General features: G+C 35.9%; 2 protein-coding genes across 47 annotated transcripts; one reads left to right on the top strand and one right to left on the bottom strand.

The window, feature by feature from the left end:
* The first annotated feature begins 201 nt into the window (after positions 1 to 201).
* Positions 202 to 3,933, top strand: LOC110941067. Of its 46 annotated transcripts, none has more exons than XM_022182676.2 (7): positions 202 to 508; positions 584 to 646; positions 749 to 900; positions 1,855 to 1,919; positions 2,419 to 2,485; positions 3,165 to 3,201; positions 3,673 to 3,933. In XM_022182676.2, the coding sequence occupies exons 3-7, from the start codon at positions 851 to 853 to the stop codon at positions 3,754 to 3,756; spliced, it is 303 nt and encodes a 100-aa protein (XP_022038368.1). In that variant the 5' UTR covers positions 202 to 508; positions 584 to 646; positions 749 to 850; the 3' UTR covers positions 3,757 to 3,933. The 46 variants fall into 46 exon arrangements, 6 of the variants coding, with proteins under 6 accessions (XP_022038368.1, XP_022038367.1, XP_022038369.1 ...); XM_022182675.2 differs by having other exon boundaries at positions 203 to 508; positions 584 to 605; positions 749 to 896; positions 1,855 to 1,923; XM_022182678.2 differs by having other exon boundaries at positions 204 to 508; positions 584 to 605; positions 1,879 to 1,919.
* A 731-nt stretch (positions 3,934 to 4,664) lies between these two features.
* Positions 4,665 to 6,349, bottom strand: LOC110941071 (UDP-glycosyltransferase 43). The gene has a single exon (XM_022182681.2). It carries the CDS (start codon positions 6,231 to 6,233, stop codon positions 4,833 to 4,835), a length of 1,401 nt encoding a protein of 466 aa, XP_022038373.1. The 5' UTR covers positions 6,234 to 6,349; the 3' UTR covers positions 4,665 to 4,832.
* Between the last annotated feature and the right edge of the window lie 10,477 nt (positions 6,350 to 16,826).

The following is a 16,826-nucleotide window of genomic DNA, read 5'->3' as shown; positions in this document are numbered from 1 at the left end:
TTTATTATCTATATATATATATATATATATATATATATATATATATATATATATATATATATATATATATATATATATATATATATATAAACATGATAAATAAGGGCTGATGTGTCATGATATGAGGGCTTGAAAAATGATGTGGCATAACCTTATGCATTCTACAAATTGGTTTTCGCTCCAAAAAGTCGGGTGAAAGATTTTTGTATACAGGTTGAGGCGGGATCCGTTTCCTATTGTTATGACCCGACTTTATTTGTACGTGCGTTTCTTTTCCAAAACCCTAGAGAGCCTCCATCTCCATCTCCAATCTCCATCTCCATTCCAATGATCATCTCCTCACATGTCTTTCCTAATGAATTCCATCTGAGCATCGTGAATCCTTCATTCGTTTCATTCAACACGGCTATTCTGACCCAAATCAAAGGACGCTTCTTTCTAAACCCTAGCCTCCTTCATCTCGCTCTTCTCGATCAATCATATTCTCATCAAATGGTTCAATAATCAGGTACCCAAATCTGTTTAGTTAATAGGGGTTGTATCTATATTGATTTCACTTTTTGATAACCGATTGTGATTATAGGTATGATTCCTTTCAATCACAGGTATGATTCCTTCAACCAACTTTAATCTGATTCTTGATTATGTTAGTCTTTTTTCGTTAGTCGTTGTTCTAACACTTCATTTTCATTTTGGTTTTTAAGATTTCATAGATTTCAGATATCAACGTTTCTTCATTTTTTTCCAGGTTCAATATTTGTTTGAAGGTTTAAATCGAACAATTGATATGATGCTGTTATATAGAAGAGATATATATTTCTTGTGAAAAGGGCACATTGAAGTTCATCGCATGAGTACCAATTCATCTACAGTAGCGTCATTAAAGTTTCAGTTTTGTGGGTAATTTGGTTTCTTTTTTTTTTTTGGGGTTTGAAAATTAGGGTTTTTGAGGGTAAGGATTTTTTGTTGTCTGCAAATGTGATTGAGGGTAATTTGGTGGTTTTTGAGGGTTTGGTTCAGTTTTTTTCAGTTTTCTGGTTAAATCGATGTTGAATTTTGCTAAAGTTTAAGTGTTTGGGGTAATTTGGTGGTTTTTGTGGGTTTTAAAAATTAGGGATTTTGAATTAATTTTGTTTTTTCAGTTTTTTTTTGGTTTGCTTAAATTGGAGTTTAATTATGTGAATTGGGTTTTGGGTGGAGTTTGGTTTTGCTACAGTTGAAGTGTTTGGGGGTAATTTGGTTTGATTTTGGTGGGTTTTGAAATTAGGGTTTTTTTAGGGTTTGGATTGTGTGTTGTCTGCAAGCGTGAGGTGAACTGTTTTCAGTTTTAAAGGCTGTGATGATCAATTTCAATGCATCTGAGTGAAATTGGGCAAATATGAGATTGTCCGCATCTTGGCAGGGCAACCCGGATGGTCATGTGGTTTCACATGACAACCGAAAGTATGCAGCCATGGCGGATTTATCCACTCTGTTTGATTGTTTACAAATCTAAGCCTCATAATCGTTTTGTAACATCGACGACAGTATTGGTATACATCTCTTATGTTTTTAGTTTTGGTACTTTCAATGATGCCAGCACTGAACGCACAAAAGCGGTAGCCTTTGTTTTACAAATTAATGACACCCTTATTGTAAGGTCGGGTTATAACCGACAATGTCGTCCACTCTATTTTATATTATGACTTTTTTTTTACATTTTCTTGACAGACGAGATTAGGATTGATGTAATGGTATTTGGATTGAAATATAAGTTAATAGTTAGTGATAGTGTGTTTAAAAATTACTTTCCATATTCATTAAGTTGGTTTAACATGAAGTTTATGTTTCCTTGAAATTTTGGGATTGATGTAGTGGTATTTGGATATATGATGACAGAACTTGCAGGCGTTTTGACAGAACGATATACATGGAAGGATGTGGGTACATGATTCTTTTCATATTATCATATATAAATTTGATTCTACTTGTACTGAATATATTCAAGTAGTAATTAGTTGGTACATACTATTATGACAATGAGACTGCAATATACTTTATGTATATTCAGTTATGCGTCTCATATTTTTATAATTTTGTTGTCCACACAGAATCACTCAATCATGGCACATAAGTACGTAACCAAACTGCAAAACTAAGCCCTTTTGGTCATCTTGGTGTTTTAATTGCAAAAGCAATGGGTCACCATGTGATAGTCATCAGTTCTAATAAGAAGAGAGAAGAGACTGTATAAGAGCTGTTAGTTTAGGGTTTTTTAATCTCCTCTGCCTCAATTTAAGGTTTTTTTTTACTTCAGTTGTTGACGAAGGTGTGTGGTCTTCAATATCGCAATTGCAGTTTGTGGATCTTTTATCACCATTATTTCATACCTTTAGATTATCGGGTTTTTTATCAGCAGCGTTTGGTGTGGTTGTGCAGGTCAGAGTTGCATAGTTGTTGTTTTGTTCAAGGATTTACGCAGAGTAGCAGCGTCTGTTACCTATAGGTTAGTGTTTTAACAAGTTATAAGCTTACAACTAGGATTTTGTTGGGAGTTTTTTCTGATAAATGTTATTTTTGAAAATGTGTTCTTTGTTGGTTCTGTGTGAAAAAAAATATTCATGGGTTTTTAATTTTATCGATATTAAAAAATATTGCCCCATATTACGCCTAAACAAAAAAAAATAAAGTTAGGATGATCTAATAAGTGTTGATGACCTATTTACACCTATAGTTGTTAGGTAATTGAATTGCTATGGTTGTCGAAAAAAAGGGTTCCAATCTATGTGTAGATTCATATATTAACTTCACTCCCTCAGATGAGAACAGGAATGAGCACGATACCCTTTCAGTACCGAAAAACAGGGAAAACTGATACCGGTATCGAATATACCAGTTTGGTACGGTATTTACCGGCGTTTACCCGTAAATATTGGTACCGTACCGGTACCGAATATACCCGGTATGGTTCAGTACCGGTACCCGATACCAGATGGTCATCCATAGATGAGAACATTATGTTTCCAAATATTTTGTTTATAGTACAAATATACCTGGCACATTTTTGCTTGCATTCGTAGTTGTTATTATAGTTGCATTTACTATTCATACTTCTAATAAAAATATAAATATTTCACAGGCCATTTTTGGGGTTCAATATTTGATAGGCCATTATTGGTGTATAGGTTGATGTACCGACTCTACCTGGCAAGACAAGCAAAAGTGAGTTTCTCTTCGTTTTAATCTCTAACTTATTATTCTTTAATTGATTTTCTCTTTTCTATTCTACATGCGAGAACAAAAAGATTTTCTAAAGATTCAATTTAAAGTCCTTTACAAATAATATGATTGTGTGTAGTAAGTTCTTTTATTATATATAATAGATTTGTTTTAAATCAGTGAAAACATGTTGTAAAAATTCTATTTTGATTGTGCCGATGGCAGCGTGACCCAAACGGTTGTCTGATGCTCTATTATTGATGTTTGCACCATGTTGATGGCTAAGAGTAGTGATTTCAGGCATTGGTAGTGGTCGCCAGTGGAGGTGACACTCCCTAGCCTCCAGTCAATGACGAATGTCGTTGATGACGAGTTAAGTGGTGCAACTTGGGGCTGGTGTGGAGGATATTTGTGGACCAATTTACACAACATGTTTTTAAATACTTATTAATGTTTTTTTCCTTATTAAAATAGGTGGCCTTTTATGTCGAAATGGATGCCGTGATGCTGCTATCTATGAAGTTGGATGCTTCCTTTTGTGTAGCGAATTGTTTGTGACTAGAATTGGAAAATGGTATTTAGACGATTTAAACTATGTTTGCTTTTAATAGGATACTCATTTAACGCCGCGTATCGGTGCCCGTTTGTATGTCTAAATAAATAGATGTCACGTCACTATTGTCATGAATTCTATCTTTTAGTATATAAATGTTTTTGTATATAAATGTTTTTGAATACCGATGTAACGGGTCGCTTTTGACTTTTTTCCCATTTCATTACAGGAAGTAACACATGATTATATTAGACTGACACTAAATGAAAACAAAAAATCAAGTAAAAAATTAATGGATTGCCCTAAAGATAACGATCTTTATGATTTTTTTGTCAATGAATTGGAATATATCATCTGGTCAAATGCAAGGAGCCAGACACTCTACAGTTTGCACAAATGAGTGATAAAGCGTTAGACTATGGGGTGTGAAGAGGCTTGGGTTAGGGGCATTGCTCGACACGTGGCGATGGTGGGATCCACAAGGTTATAATCAATGTCGTGTAGAAGTTTAATGAAATAATATGTTACATTTTAATTAAAAATCATTATTATTAACTAATAAAAATAAACAACCCGGGATGCAGTCCCGGGTGATAGCCTAGTTTATTATATTGTTTTACCTTTTCTTATTATTTTAATGTTCAAAACTGAGTTACGACAAATAGCATAAACCATTTAGATATCATTTTATTTAATTTTACAAATGTATTTATCGCTTGTTATGGTGTGCTATACGTTATGAATTCCAACTGATTCCGTGTGAAACGCATTGATGACTACGACCCTAGTTATTATTATTAGAAATATCATGAATATAGTAAGTTAAAGTTTTAAGTACTTTATTTTTCTTTTTTTTTTTCTAATATTATTTGATTTCTTAATTGATTTACATTACTCTTTGTACACAGCCAGAGACAAAGGATACAAGTTCGAATACAACTAAACGAAATTCTTTACCCAAATACGAAACTAAACGAAATTCTTTATCCTCACACGAATACGAAACTAATTGGCATCGGTTTTTCATATATTTCTTAGAAAATCTACAATATGCAAACTCATAAATAAAACTAACCCGTTTTTAAACTTGGGATAGAAGAATATTCATTAAATCCTCTAGAGCTTGAAAAGAGGACCCGTTTTTCGTCAAAGCCTTTTTGGCCTTATCACTCATTTCTTTGACCTTTTTCTTCAACTCACCATCTCCACCGTCCATCAATTCCCTCACGCCTCTCTCCACCTCATCCGCCAACACTAGATCACTCCCTTTACCCATCCTTATCTCTACACTTAATCCAAGCTCCCTTACCATCTCAAACGCATTCAGATGTTGCTCTGCGTATAAAGGCCACGTGGCAATCGGTACACCGTAGGATATGCTCTCCAAGATTGAGTTCCAACCACAATGTGAAACAAAGCCGCCAATTGCTTTGTGGGCTAGCACGCTCACCTGAGACACCCACCCACACACCAATCCAATCTGTGTTGTACGATCGATAAACCCATCTGGAAACAAACCCTCTTCCAGTTTTTCATAATCATTCGGAAGCTCTAGCTTTGTCTTGGCCGGTTCACGTAACGACCACAAAAACCGGTACCCGGCTCGCTCCAGACCAGTTGCTATTTCTCTCACCTGGTCCCGGTTTATGCTCCCCATGCTACCAAAACACAAGAAAACAACTGAAAAATCCGGCTGCCGGTCTAACCATTGAATTGCCTTTTCATGCATGGACCGGTTAGAATGCCACTTAACCGGTCCAACATGGTCAACAACCGGTCCAACTGGGTAAACCGGTGGCAAATCAATGTAATCAGAAGACAAAGAATCAAGCGCATAGGGTTCAAGCTCTTGGAACGTATTTACAACTATACCCTTGGTCTCTTTATACCTAAGCGTGTGATGTACAAACCACGAGTAACCAAGTTCGTTTTTGTTGATACAGAATAACGGAAAGGCGGTTGACGGGACCGGGTTTAAGAAACTCGGTACCGATAACCCGTTAGCCGAGTCTGTGGACTCGGTATCGGACAAGGTAGTGAGGTGGAGTACAAAGCCAAGATAAGCCGCTGGAGAGGCGAAGTATAGGTAACAAGGAATGTTGAGATCATTGGCGACGTCAATCATTGAAGTGCAAAACATGTCGACGAAAAACCCGACTAGTGGAGGCGAGAGGTTTTGGAGTGTTTGTTGGACTATGGGCTTGTGGTTTTGTATATACAGTGAAGTAAAGCCGATTCGTGTGTTGTATTGATTTGGGGGTGGTATGTCAGCAGGAGGGAGTTGGATGAAGCGGATGTGGTCGGTGGATGAGTGTGATTGGACATAGTTATCGATGAGTGGCGATTGAGGCATGGAGATGGTGAGAATTGTGACAGAGATGTGGTGGAGATGATGGTTGGTTAAGTGGGTGGCAAACTCTACGGCGGGAACAAGGTTGCCCATGTTGGGTGTTGCGATTATAGCGACCTGTGCTTGATTCATATCTTGATCTTGGGGCAGGTTTCAACGTTGAAACAAAGGGCTGAGTAGTTTTAGATAAGATTCATCTTCCATGTAATGGAATGATTGATATATTATTATATTGAATTAAAAATCATATCATGTTAGTGCATCAATGCGTTTAATTATAACGTTAATCTTTAATTTATTTTGAGATGTATCCTTAATTGCTTGGTTGGTCCTTTTGGTTTATGAAAATTGTATGGAAAGATTTGTATAAGTTATACGTTTCGTCACCACCTTATGGAAAAGCCTTAGGGATGAATATGTTAGATACCTGTGACTTGATTGCTGAAATAGTATCTCTCTCCCAAAAAGCATGTTTTTTACCGACGCACAAAGAAAATATTTTGGAATGAACAAGATATTGAGGAATTGTCCATACATAAAATCATAATTATTGATACGGGCCTTTTCCACATAAAAGGGGAATCTTTTGTTACGATAGAAGCAGAAGTGATGTGGATTATTCAAGAATCGAAGTTGATTTCCTTTATAAAAAGAAGATCTCAATAGCCATGAGATGATCATCTTGTAGCAACTATGTAGCATCTACACCGAGAATTCAAGTATTGTATACGTCATTAGTCGGATCCTTTGTAGGAACTACCCGTAATATCGAACTTACAAAACGGATCTGTTTAACATAAAGAGATTCGTCGTTGGTTTATGAAAATTGTAGATATGGTCTCAAGGGTTCACTAATTACACATTTAGTCCCGATGGTTGTAATTTTTAAACTCGGGTGGTCCATAACACTAACCTTTGTTAAACTTTCTAATTAAGTCTTTATGAAATAACTAAATTTGTAACACCCTTGTTATTATTTTAAAGGTTCTCGTATATGTAACGAAAATAAACATGTAATTACGATTAAGAATCCTTAGAAAATACGAGTAATTTAAAACTTTTATAACTTAAAAGTTTACAACATAATATAAATAAGTTCGTCGTTTAAAATGACAACAAACGCCGTGCGGAAGCTTGTATCTTGATTGTGTTCGGTCCTTCGACGAGCTTGATCTTCATCCGTAAGCTTACTAAAGTTTACTTGTAATCAAAACCAACACAAATGTTAGTTTTGATACTAATATAACTAGTTTCATCAAGTCCCCTTCAACTAAATAAACAAAACAACAAAATTCGCAGGTTTTATACCGTCGCGCCGCGCGATGGGATTTTGATGTATGGTCGCGTGTCGCGTCGGTGGTGACCCCCACCTGTCGCGCGACGCGAGATCCCCAATTTGGCAGAAAGTTTCTCAATTTGTGGCTTCACTTGCCCAGCTCAAACTTAAACCAAAATTTTAACTTTAAAACTTCATAACTTTTGTTCTACTCATCTGTTTCGCATGATTCTTTTTCCCATGCGTCCGCAATTTAATTTTCCGTCGTATGGAGTTATAACCCTACACCCGAGCTTATAAAATATGGGATTTCAAGCTCTCGGCATGAAATCGAATTACTAAGACTTTTGACCCATTTAGGGGATTTAAGCTATCTAGTCTAAACTAACTCTTTTCTTTTCACACTTCGTTATTCCGCACCTAAAATATATGCTTATATTCCACCACGACTACTTTTGTGGTATTTTTAGCATACCTAACTTATTAACCCAAATTTACCCTTCGGTTAGTCATTTTACGCAACCGACCCATTTTAGGCATTTAATCCACGAATGTTTATGCCTATAACTTGTATTCATGTATAATGATTTCCTAATCAAAATGCAAGTTCCTAAACAACCCATATGGGTCGTTTGCCCGATTTACCCATCGACCGTGTTTTGGTCAATTTTAGTCCCTCGTTTAACGACAAAGGACTTCAATAGGTACTTGACCAAAATCGCTCGTCTATTTACAATCTTATTTATGCGTACCTGGCTCGGGTCGACGTTTTGATCCGTTTTAATACTTTGTCTCAATAATTTGCTAATTCATAGCATCGCTAATACAAAAGTCGTTTTATCCTGCGAGCATAAGACTCGACAAACACTTATTAGTCATTATATGTCAAATGATATTAGCATTACCATTTGACCCGTTTGGTCCAAACGACCAAACATTTTGCGCTTATATATAAATGGTATTTATTTACGATTTCGTTAAGTAATTCATTTCGGATTCTTCGCCATTTAGTTATATCTCTTTTTTTTTTGAACGGTCAACGAATCCTCCAAATGGGTTACTGGCGAAATTCACCACATCGGGATACACTCGCCTTCCGAACCAGGGAAAACCCTCACCTAGGGCCGAAGCCCGTGAACACTCGCCCGAAGGCACGACAGTGCGGTGAGGTAAAACCCGCTTAGTTCAAGGATCGAACTAGCGATCGCCGCCTACTCGCCTAGTCTCCCATCATCACCAGGTGCCGCAGAAACTAAATGCTAGAGGCAGGAATTGAACTTGTGTCACTTAGAACACGAGGTCTCTTCCTTACCACTCCACCACTAGCTCATTGGCATTTAGTTATGTCTCTTAATTCCGTTTCTTACACGTTTGACTCAACATGGCGTATGCCGCTTGGTGTCATTTTATATTTCGACTTTTATCCATTTATATGTGGCTAAAATCACCGTTTTCTCTTTTTAATTCGTTTAGGCTTACTTATAAAATATCCATTCAAAAGCTTATTTTATTTATTTCATCACATGACCAAATTACCATTTCGACCATTTTTACCATTTAACATGGTTTTCGTCTTTTGATATGTTCCGACCCGTATCTTTTCGTGTCAGAACCATATTTCGAATATAACCTTGGTTGTATTTATAACTGATAAATAAATACATATCCTACAAAAAGGGTGTAAGATTTACTTACCTTTCGTCCGATTTCGCCCTTTCTTCGCGTATTCAAGCCGTTTGACCCGCTTCTTTTCCCAAGCCCCCGCCTAGCTCGTCAAGCGTCAAACTATCATATAGTATTCACAAGGTAGTTAGGTTAGTCGTTCTAGATCATAACCTTTACGCCTTATGAACTTTTATACCACTTTTCTTACCGAACTCTATCATAGGTTGGTATAGCATATGAAATAGGGCAACTAATTTGACAAACTCATGTTGGCGTTCCGCCCTTTACTCGATAGTACTATTCTTAGGCCACCATTTTAATTAATAAGTAATCCGAGTTCATGCTATTTTTAATAGTAAGTTATCTTAGCTCTTGATTATCAACGTCACATTGTTCTTTCATTACACAAAATCTACGGGTTTTCATCTATAAATGAAATCCGTTTCATCATGTTATTAGGCATTCCTACGGATACCTAATCAAATCAAATTCTTCTAATAGACGCGCGATTCCACTTAGGCATTTTAACAAACACCTAGTGGGCATAATTTTACACATTTACAACTAGTTTATAACTTTTCATTTAGCCAAGATTAACATCAATTAGGCAAGTTCATATCACTGAAAATATGTTGTTTTTGGTGACCTGTTTAACCTGTTTACAAGTCTTCAAAAATTATGATTTTTTTGTGGACGTACCTCTCGGAGGGCTAGGCCTTGTGTTAGAATTTCAAGATCTAACTTATTACCAAAAATTCGTAAAAATTCATTTACTAAGCTGCAATCAGATTCGTCACTTCTGACTGCAGCTTACGAAAAAATTCATTTAAAATTCCTCGTTTATCCGATTGACGAAATTCCAATTGGAGATTTTTGGAATCACTTAAAGCTACTTAAAGTAAAAATTTGAGATCGTAAATAAAACCCTAAATTGAGTTATGACATTCGTAATGGCCTGCAAATTCTGCCAGAAAACGTAGCTTGAACCTTCGATACGAAAAAATTTATAAAACGTTCAATTTTTGTCGAAAAAATGCAATTCCAGTGGGGTTTTAAAGATATTTCCTGGAATTACATTTTAGACTCAAGAAACGCATGTTCTTGTTACGTTTTGTCCACGTTACAGCCAATACAAGTTGGCTGTAAATTCTGATCAGAAGATGTTTGAATTCAGCTTTCAATTAAAACATGTTTATGACATTATAACACTATTTTTAGCAATCAAAACCCTAAAAACATCACATACACAAATTTAGGATCAACAAATCTGAATTTACTTCATGGAACTCAAATTACACTATAATAAGAGTGAATTGCAAGAATTGTCCTTTATCTTTTTGCCTCTTTACAGGCGGTGTCCTTTATGTTTAAAATTGACAAGTTATGTCCTTTATGTTTAAAAATCAAGCACGTTTTACCCTTTGGGCCTAACCCAGTTTATTTTCACAGTTAAGTTTAACCATGTGCAGGTCATGTGAGAGTAATTGTGTCATTTAAAAATTTATTTTATATAACCATTTTAATAATTAAAACCATATATATAATACATCTCTCTCTAAACACACACTCTCTCAAGATAAACCCCCACCCTCACAACCACCACCTACCACCACCATGCTCCATCACTTGACACCACCCACCCTTGTACAGTAGCATCAACGACCCTAGTTTAACAGTGGCTTTTCAATTGGATTTTACATACAAATAAATCTTTTGGTTCTTCTAATTTAGAAGTTAAACAAATCCAATGTTCTGTGGCCCATTATATTCACTTTTTATATGCATCAAAGATCTGGAAAGAGGGCTATATTATCAGTTTTTTACCTCAAATCTGAGCATCAAAATGCACATGAATGAACATTAACCCTTTTATATAAGAACAAAGTGACTAGAAAACTGGTTTTATCAACCGTAAATTATATAAACGTTACATTCCTTCAAATTTCTAAAACCCATAAATCGATCGATGAAACAAAAAGCTCTTCAACAAAATCAAACTTCGAGCACCCCTGTTTGAGTATTTCTTTTACACCTTCCATCACCATTCAACCTCTTCGGCTCCACAAATTGAAACAGAAAGCTTCGATCCCATCAAAAACCTGCAACTCCAATCAGAAACAATCACTATATGTAATGAGAAAGTTTGGAGTGTGCGTGTCAGTGTGTGGGTTTTGTTGAGAAGAAGAAACAGAGAAGTGTGGCAGGGACCGTATCTACAGGTGTGGGTATGTGAGATGATTAAGTCGGTGGGGTGTGTTAACTTTGATGAGTTTAAGAAGATGGTGGCCAGTGGTGGATCTAACGGTGAGGGTGCATCGGATGGATGGTCCATGTGACTTCTTGATGATTAACAATTTGGGGGAAATGGGAAGAATTAGGGTTTGGGGTTCTTTAAATAGGGGGGAAATGCAGGGTAAACATTAAATGACACAATTACCCTCACATGACCTGCACATGGTTAAATTTAACTGTGAAAACAAACTGGGTTAGGCTCAAAGGGTAAAACGTGCTTGATTTTTAAACATAAAGGACATAACTTGTCAATTTTAAACATAAAGGACACCGCCTGTAAAGAGGCATAAAGATAAAGGACAATTCTTGCAATTCACTCCTAGAATAACTATCAAAATCCTAGTGTTTAACATGTTTCTACAAAACCCACTTATCACCTTCAATGGTGATTATGATTTACAAGAATTAGGCATGATTTCAACACATAATTGTCTAGGGTTCACTACTAGACACAATATTGTTCCTATTCCATCAATATAACACTCATGCATCAAGCCTACCCCCCTTAAAGAGGTTTCGTCCTCGAAACCTTATTTACATAGTTCGTTGGTTTAATCAAACAAACCAAGTTTCATTTTCAAGGCACCCATCTCTTTCAGTCAAAAGTTTTCATTTATATTAATGCGTACGTCTTTCAAGTGTAAGGCCTCGTGGGCCGTTACTTTCAGCTTGTATCCGTTATCTTTATTGATTATTTACTTTGACGACTAGACTTATTTAGATTTTTACCCCTTTTTATGTTTAGAATTATTTACTTTTGCCTTTTTAGATTTCATTTGACCTTGACCGTAGTCTAAAGCTTCATTTGTTTTCTTTTCGAATTATTTTTTCTGACTTTATTACTTCTAATGTCGTTTACACGTCAGTTTGTCCTACGCTTACCATTATCCGGTTCTTACCTGTACTTCTTTACAACCCGTTACCCGGGTTCTTTATCTTAATGTTTTTAACATTCTTGTTTCGCTAGTTTGTGTTTTTCCTATCTACATTCCTTTACGACCCATCACATAGGTTCATTAATATTTCACGCTTCTATTATTCGGTTTGCGCCTATTTGTACTACCAATTTCTTATACTTTATTTGTCTCGTTTGACTTATTCGTGTGAGGTTTTATCCCTTATGAACGTCAAACTTCGTTCTTTATTCGACCCGTTCAACTCTAAAATAGTTGAACATAGTTATCAATATTTCTGTTTGCAAATTCTCACCGTCTTTTAGTCATGACTCATATTCCGAGTCTTTTGACTTTCTTTTTCGCGTTCCCGTCTCTCGGTTTACGCATTCACCCACAATCCTACCCGTCCATCAGGTATCTTTACCGAAGTCATCATCAAGTAACCATTCTTATATGGTTTTAGACATCATCTTAATTTATTTGATCGTCTTAGCGAAATCCATCGCTTTTATTTAGTCAAGTCTTTTATTCTTTTATTCTACCCCTTTAACTTGTCTGTGTGAATTTCATCACTTATGACAGTCAAACTTTATCCCTTATGCCTTAGCATTCACATTAGTTGGTTTGTATTTTCATTTACTTTAATCTTTGTCCCTTCTTTCGGGCTCGTTATTCTAACATAATACGCTCCCTGTCATCCGACTTGCGTTTACGTTTACTATCAAACATCTTACTTTTTTGACTCATTTGGGTACCATTTAAGTTAGTCCCATTCACACCGTCCTTACTACATTGGACGTAAATGCGTCCGCTACAAGAAGTTCATGGTATCATATGCCACTACTTACTTGGCCAGAGTAAGCGAGCAACACATGATACACATAACCTTTTTGTAGTTTTCACATCACACCCCATGTAAGTAACGCCCCTATTTATTTCATATCTCTGATTTTATTTAGTAAAACTTTATTTAATTGCAAAACAACAATCATTAGTTTTACTAGTTTTACTTTTGTGATCGCTACTTTTCTCAATAGCATTATATTGAGAGTTTTCCACTTGGATAATTACCCCTGTCCAAGTTTTCATATGAACTAATCCTATTATTTCTTTGTTATTCATCATCATGAATAGTACATGTTTCTATTAAACTTCTCTTGGAAACATCATCCTGAATAGATATCCTATTCAGGTTTTTTTAGATATATGCAACCTTCTTTCCCTACGTGTTTGTTGCATATTACTACTTATGCGATTAAATTTAAAAGCGTGCACCTGGTAATGCTTGCCCTTACGGGCTTCTCTTGCCATTAACTTTGTTCGCGATCGTCACGCGATTTAGGTCCTTAATGAGTATGCTCTGCTCGTCATACCTCGGACCGTTCCACCATCATATCCACAATTCGCTCAACTCTCGTCATCTTCATATGCGAGACTCCTTCAACTAAACATTTATAAAGGTTACTAATTCTGACATTAATAAATGGTTGTATTGTAATACACGAGGCTTTTTACTGTATGTGTCAACGCACGTGATTTCGTTAACTATACCTATCATTTTCATTGGGGTAACGTGTATTACACAATAACCCTATGTGTTGTTCACGACACTTTAATCATACTAAACCATTAACATACTGGTACTTACCAGATTTGCGATCAAGCCTCGAACCGAACACACTTACTCTTTTAACCTTGAGCTCTGATACCAACTTGTAACACCCTTGTTATTATTTTAAAGGTTTTCGTATATATAACAAAAATAAACATGTAATTACGATTAAGGATCATTAGAAAATACGAGTAATTTAAAACTTTTACAACTAAAAAGTTTACAACATAATATAAATAAGTTCGTCGTTTAAAATGACAACAAAACACCGTGCGGAAGCTTGTATCTTGATTGTGTTCGGTCCTTCAACGAGCTTGATCTTCATCCGTAAGCTTACTAAAGTTTACCTGTAATCAAAACCAACACAAATGTTAGTTTTGATACAAACATAACTAGTTTTATCAAGTCCCTTTCAACTAAATAAACAAAACAACAAAATTTGCAGGTTCTATACCCGTCGCGCCGCGCGACGGGATTTTGATGTATGGTCGCGTGCCGCGACTAGTGTCGTGACGGTGGTGACCCTCACCTGTCGCATGACGCGAGATCCCCAATTCGGCAGAAAGTTTCTCAATTTGTTACTTCACTTGCCCAACTCAAACTTAAACCAAAATCTTAACTTTAAAACTTCATAACTTTTGTTCTACTCATCTGTTTCACATGATTCTTTTTCCCATGCGTCTGCAATTTAATTTTCCGTCATATGGAGTTATAACCCTACACCCGAGCTTATAAAATATGGGATTTCAAGCTCTTGGCATGAAATCGAATTACTAAGACTTTTGACCCGTTTAGGGGATTTAAGCTATCTAGTCTAAGCTAACTCTTTTCTTTTCACACTTCGTTATTCCACACCTAAAATATATGCTTATATTCCACCACGACTAATTTTATGGTACTTTTAGCATACCTAACTTATTAACCCAAATTTACCCTTCGGTTAGTCATTTTACGCAACCGACCCATTTTAGGCATTTAATCCACCAATGTTTATGCCTATAACTTGTATTCATATATAATGATTTCCTAATCAAAATGCAAGTTCCTAAACAACCCATATTGGTCGTTTGCCCGATTTACCCATCGACCGCGTTTTGGTCAATTTTAGTCCCTCGTTTAATGACAAAGGACTTCAATAGGTACTTGACCAAAATCGCTCGTCTATTTACAATCTTATTTATGCGTACCTGGATCGGGTCGACGTTTTGACCCGTTTTAATACCTTGTCTCAATAATTTGCTAATTCATAGTATCGCTAATACACAAGTCGTTTTATCCTACGAGCATAAGACTCGACAAACACTTATTAGTCATTATATGTCAAATGGTATTAGCATTACCATTTGACCCGTTTGGTCCAAACGACCGAACATTTGCGCTTATATATAAACGGTATTTATTTACCATTTCGTTAAGTAATTCATTTCGGATTCTTCACCATTTAGTTATGTCTCTTAATTCCGTTTCTTACACCTTTGACTCAACATAGCGTATGCCGCTTGGTATCTTTTTATATTTCGACTTTTATCCATTTATACGTGGCTAAAATCACCGTTTTCTCTTTTTAATTCGTTTAGACTTACTTATAAAGTAGCCATTCGAAAGCTTATTTTAATTATTTCATCACATGACCAAATTACCATTTCGACCCTTTTTACCATTTAACATGGTTTTCGTCTTTTGATATGTTCCGACCCGTATCTTTTCGTGTCGGAACCATATTTCGAATATAACCTTGGTTGTATTTATAACTGATAAATAAATACATATCCTACAAAAAGGGTGTAAGTTTTACTTACCTTTCGTCCGATTTCGCCCTCTCTTCGCGTATTCAAGCCGTTTGACCCGCTTCTTTTCCCAAGCCGCCGCCTAGCTCGTCAAGCGTCAAACTATCATATAGTATTCACACGGTAGTTAGGTTAGTCGTTCTAGATCATAACCTTTACGCCTTATGAACTTTTATACCACTTTTCTTACCGAACTCTATCATAGGTCGGTATAGCATATGAAATTAAGCAACTAATTTGACAAACTCATATTGGCGTTCCGCCCTTTACTCGATAGTACTATTCTTAGGCCACCATTTTAATTAATAAGTAATACGAGTTCATGTTATTTTTAATACTAAGTTATCTTAGCTCTTGATTATCAACGTCACATTGTTCTTTCATTATGCAAAATCTACGGGTTTTCATCTATAAATGAAATCTGTTTCATCATGTTATTAGGCATTCTACGGATACCTAATCAAATCAAATTCTTCTTACAGACGCGCGATTCCACTTAGGCATTTTAACAAACACCTAGTGGGCATAATTTTACACATTTACAACTAGTTTATAACTTTTCATTCAGCCAAGATTAACATCAATTAGGCAAGTTCATATCACTGAAAATAGGCTGTTTTTGGTGACCTGTTTAACCTGTTTACAAGTCTTCAAAAATTATGCTTTTTTTGTGACGTACCTCTCGGAGGGTTAGACCTTGTGTTAGAATTTCAAGATCTAAATCTTTACAAAAAATTCGTAAAAATTCATTTACTGAGCTGCAATCAGATTCGTCACTTCTGACTGCAGCTTACGAAAAAATTCATTTAAAATTCCTCGTTTATCCGATTGACGAAATTCCAATTGGAGATTTTTGGAATCACGTAAAGCTACCTGCAATAAAAATTTGAGATCATAACTAAATTCCTAAATTGAGTTATAACATTCGTAATGGGCTGCAAATTCTGCCAGAAAACGCAGCTTGAACCTTCGATACGGAAAAAATCATAAAACGTTCAATTTTCGTCGAAAAATGCAATTCTAGTGGGTTTTTAAAGATATTTCCTGGAAACATTTTAGACTCAAGAAACACATGTTCTTGTCACGTTTTGTCCACGTTACAGCCAATACAAGTCGGCTGTAAATTTTGTCCACGTTAGCAATCAAAACCCTAAAAACATCACATACACTAATTTAGCATCAAAAAATCTGAATTTA

This window comes from Helianthus annuus, chromosome 5 (genome assembly GCF_002127325.2).
Source record: "Helianthus annuus cultivar XRQ/B chromosome 5, HanXRQr2.0-SUNRISE, whole genome shotgun sequence".
NCBI classification, from domain to species: domain Eukaryota; kingdom Viridiplantae; phylum Streptophyta; class Magnoliopsida; order Asterales; family Asteraceae; genus Helianthus; species Helianthus annuus.
The sequence above is the reverse complement of the archived record's forward strand: the minus strand, read 5'-3'. Positions and strand labels throughout refer to the sequence as shown.

Excerpts from the sequence above, each read along its gene's own strand:
- LOC110941067 (XM_022182676.2), top strand. The coding sequence starts at position 851 with ATGAGTACCAATTCATCTACAGTAGCGTCATTAAAGTTTCAGTTTTGT. Across the intron at positions 901-1,854 it reads TTAAAGTTTCAGTTTTGTGG|TGGTATTTGGATATATGATG; the intron begins GTAATTTGGTTT and ends GGATTGATGTAG. Across the intron at positions 1,920-2,418 it reads AACGATATACATGGAAGGAT|GTCAGAGTTGCATAGTTGTT; the intron begins GTGGGTACATGA and ends GTGGTTGTGCAG.
- LOC110941071 (XM_022182681.2), bottom strand. The coding sequence starts at position 6,233 with ATGAATCAAGCACAGGTCGCTATAATCGCAACACCCAACATGGGCAAC.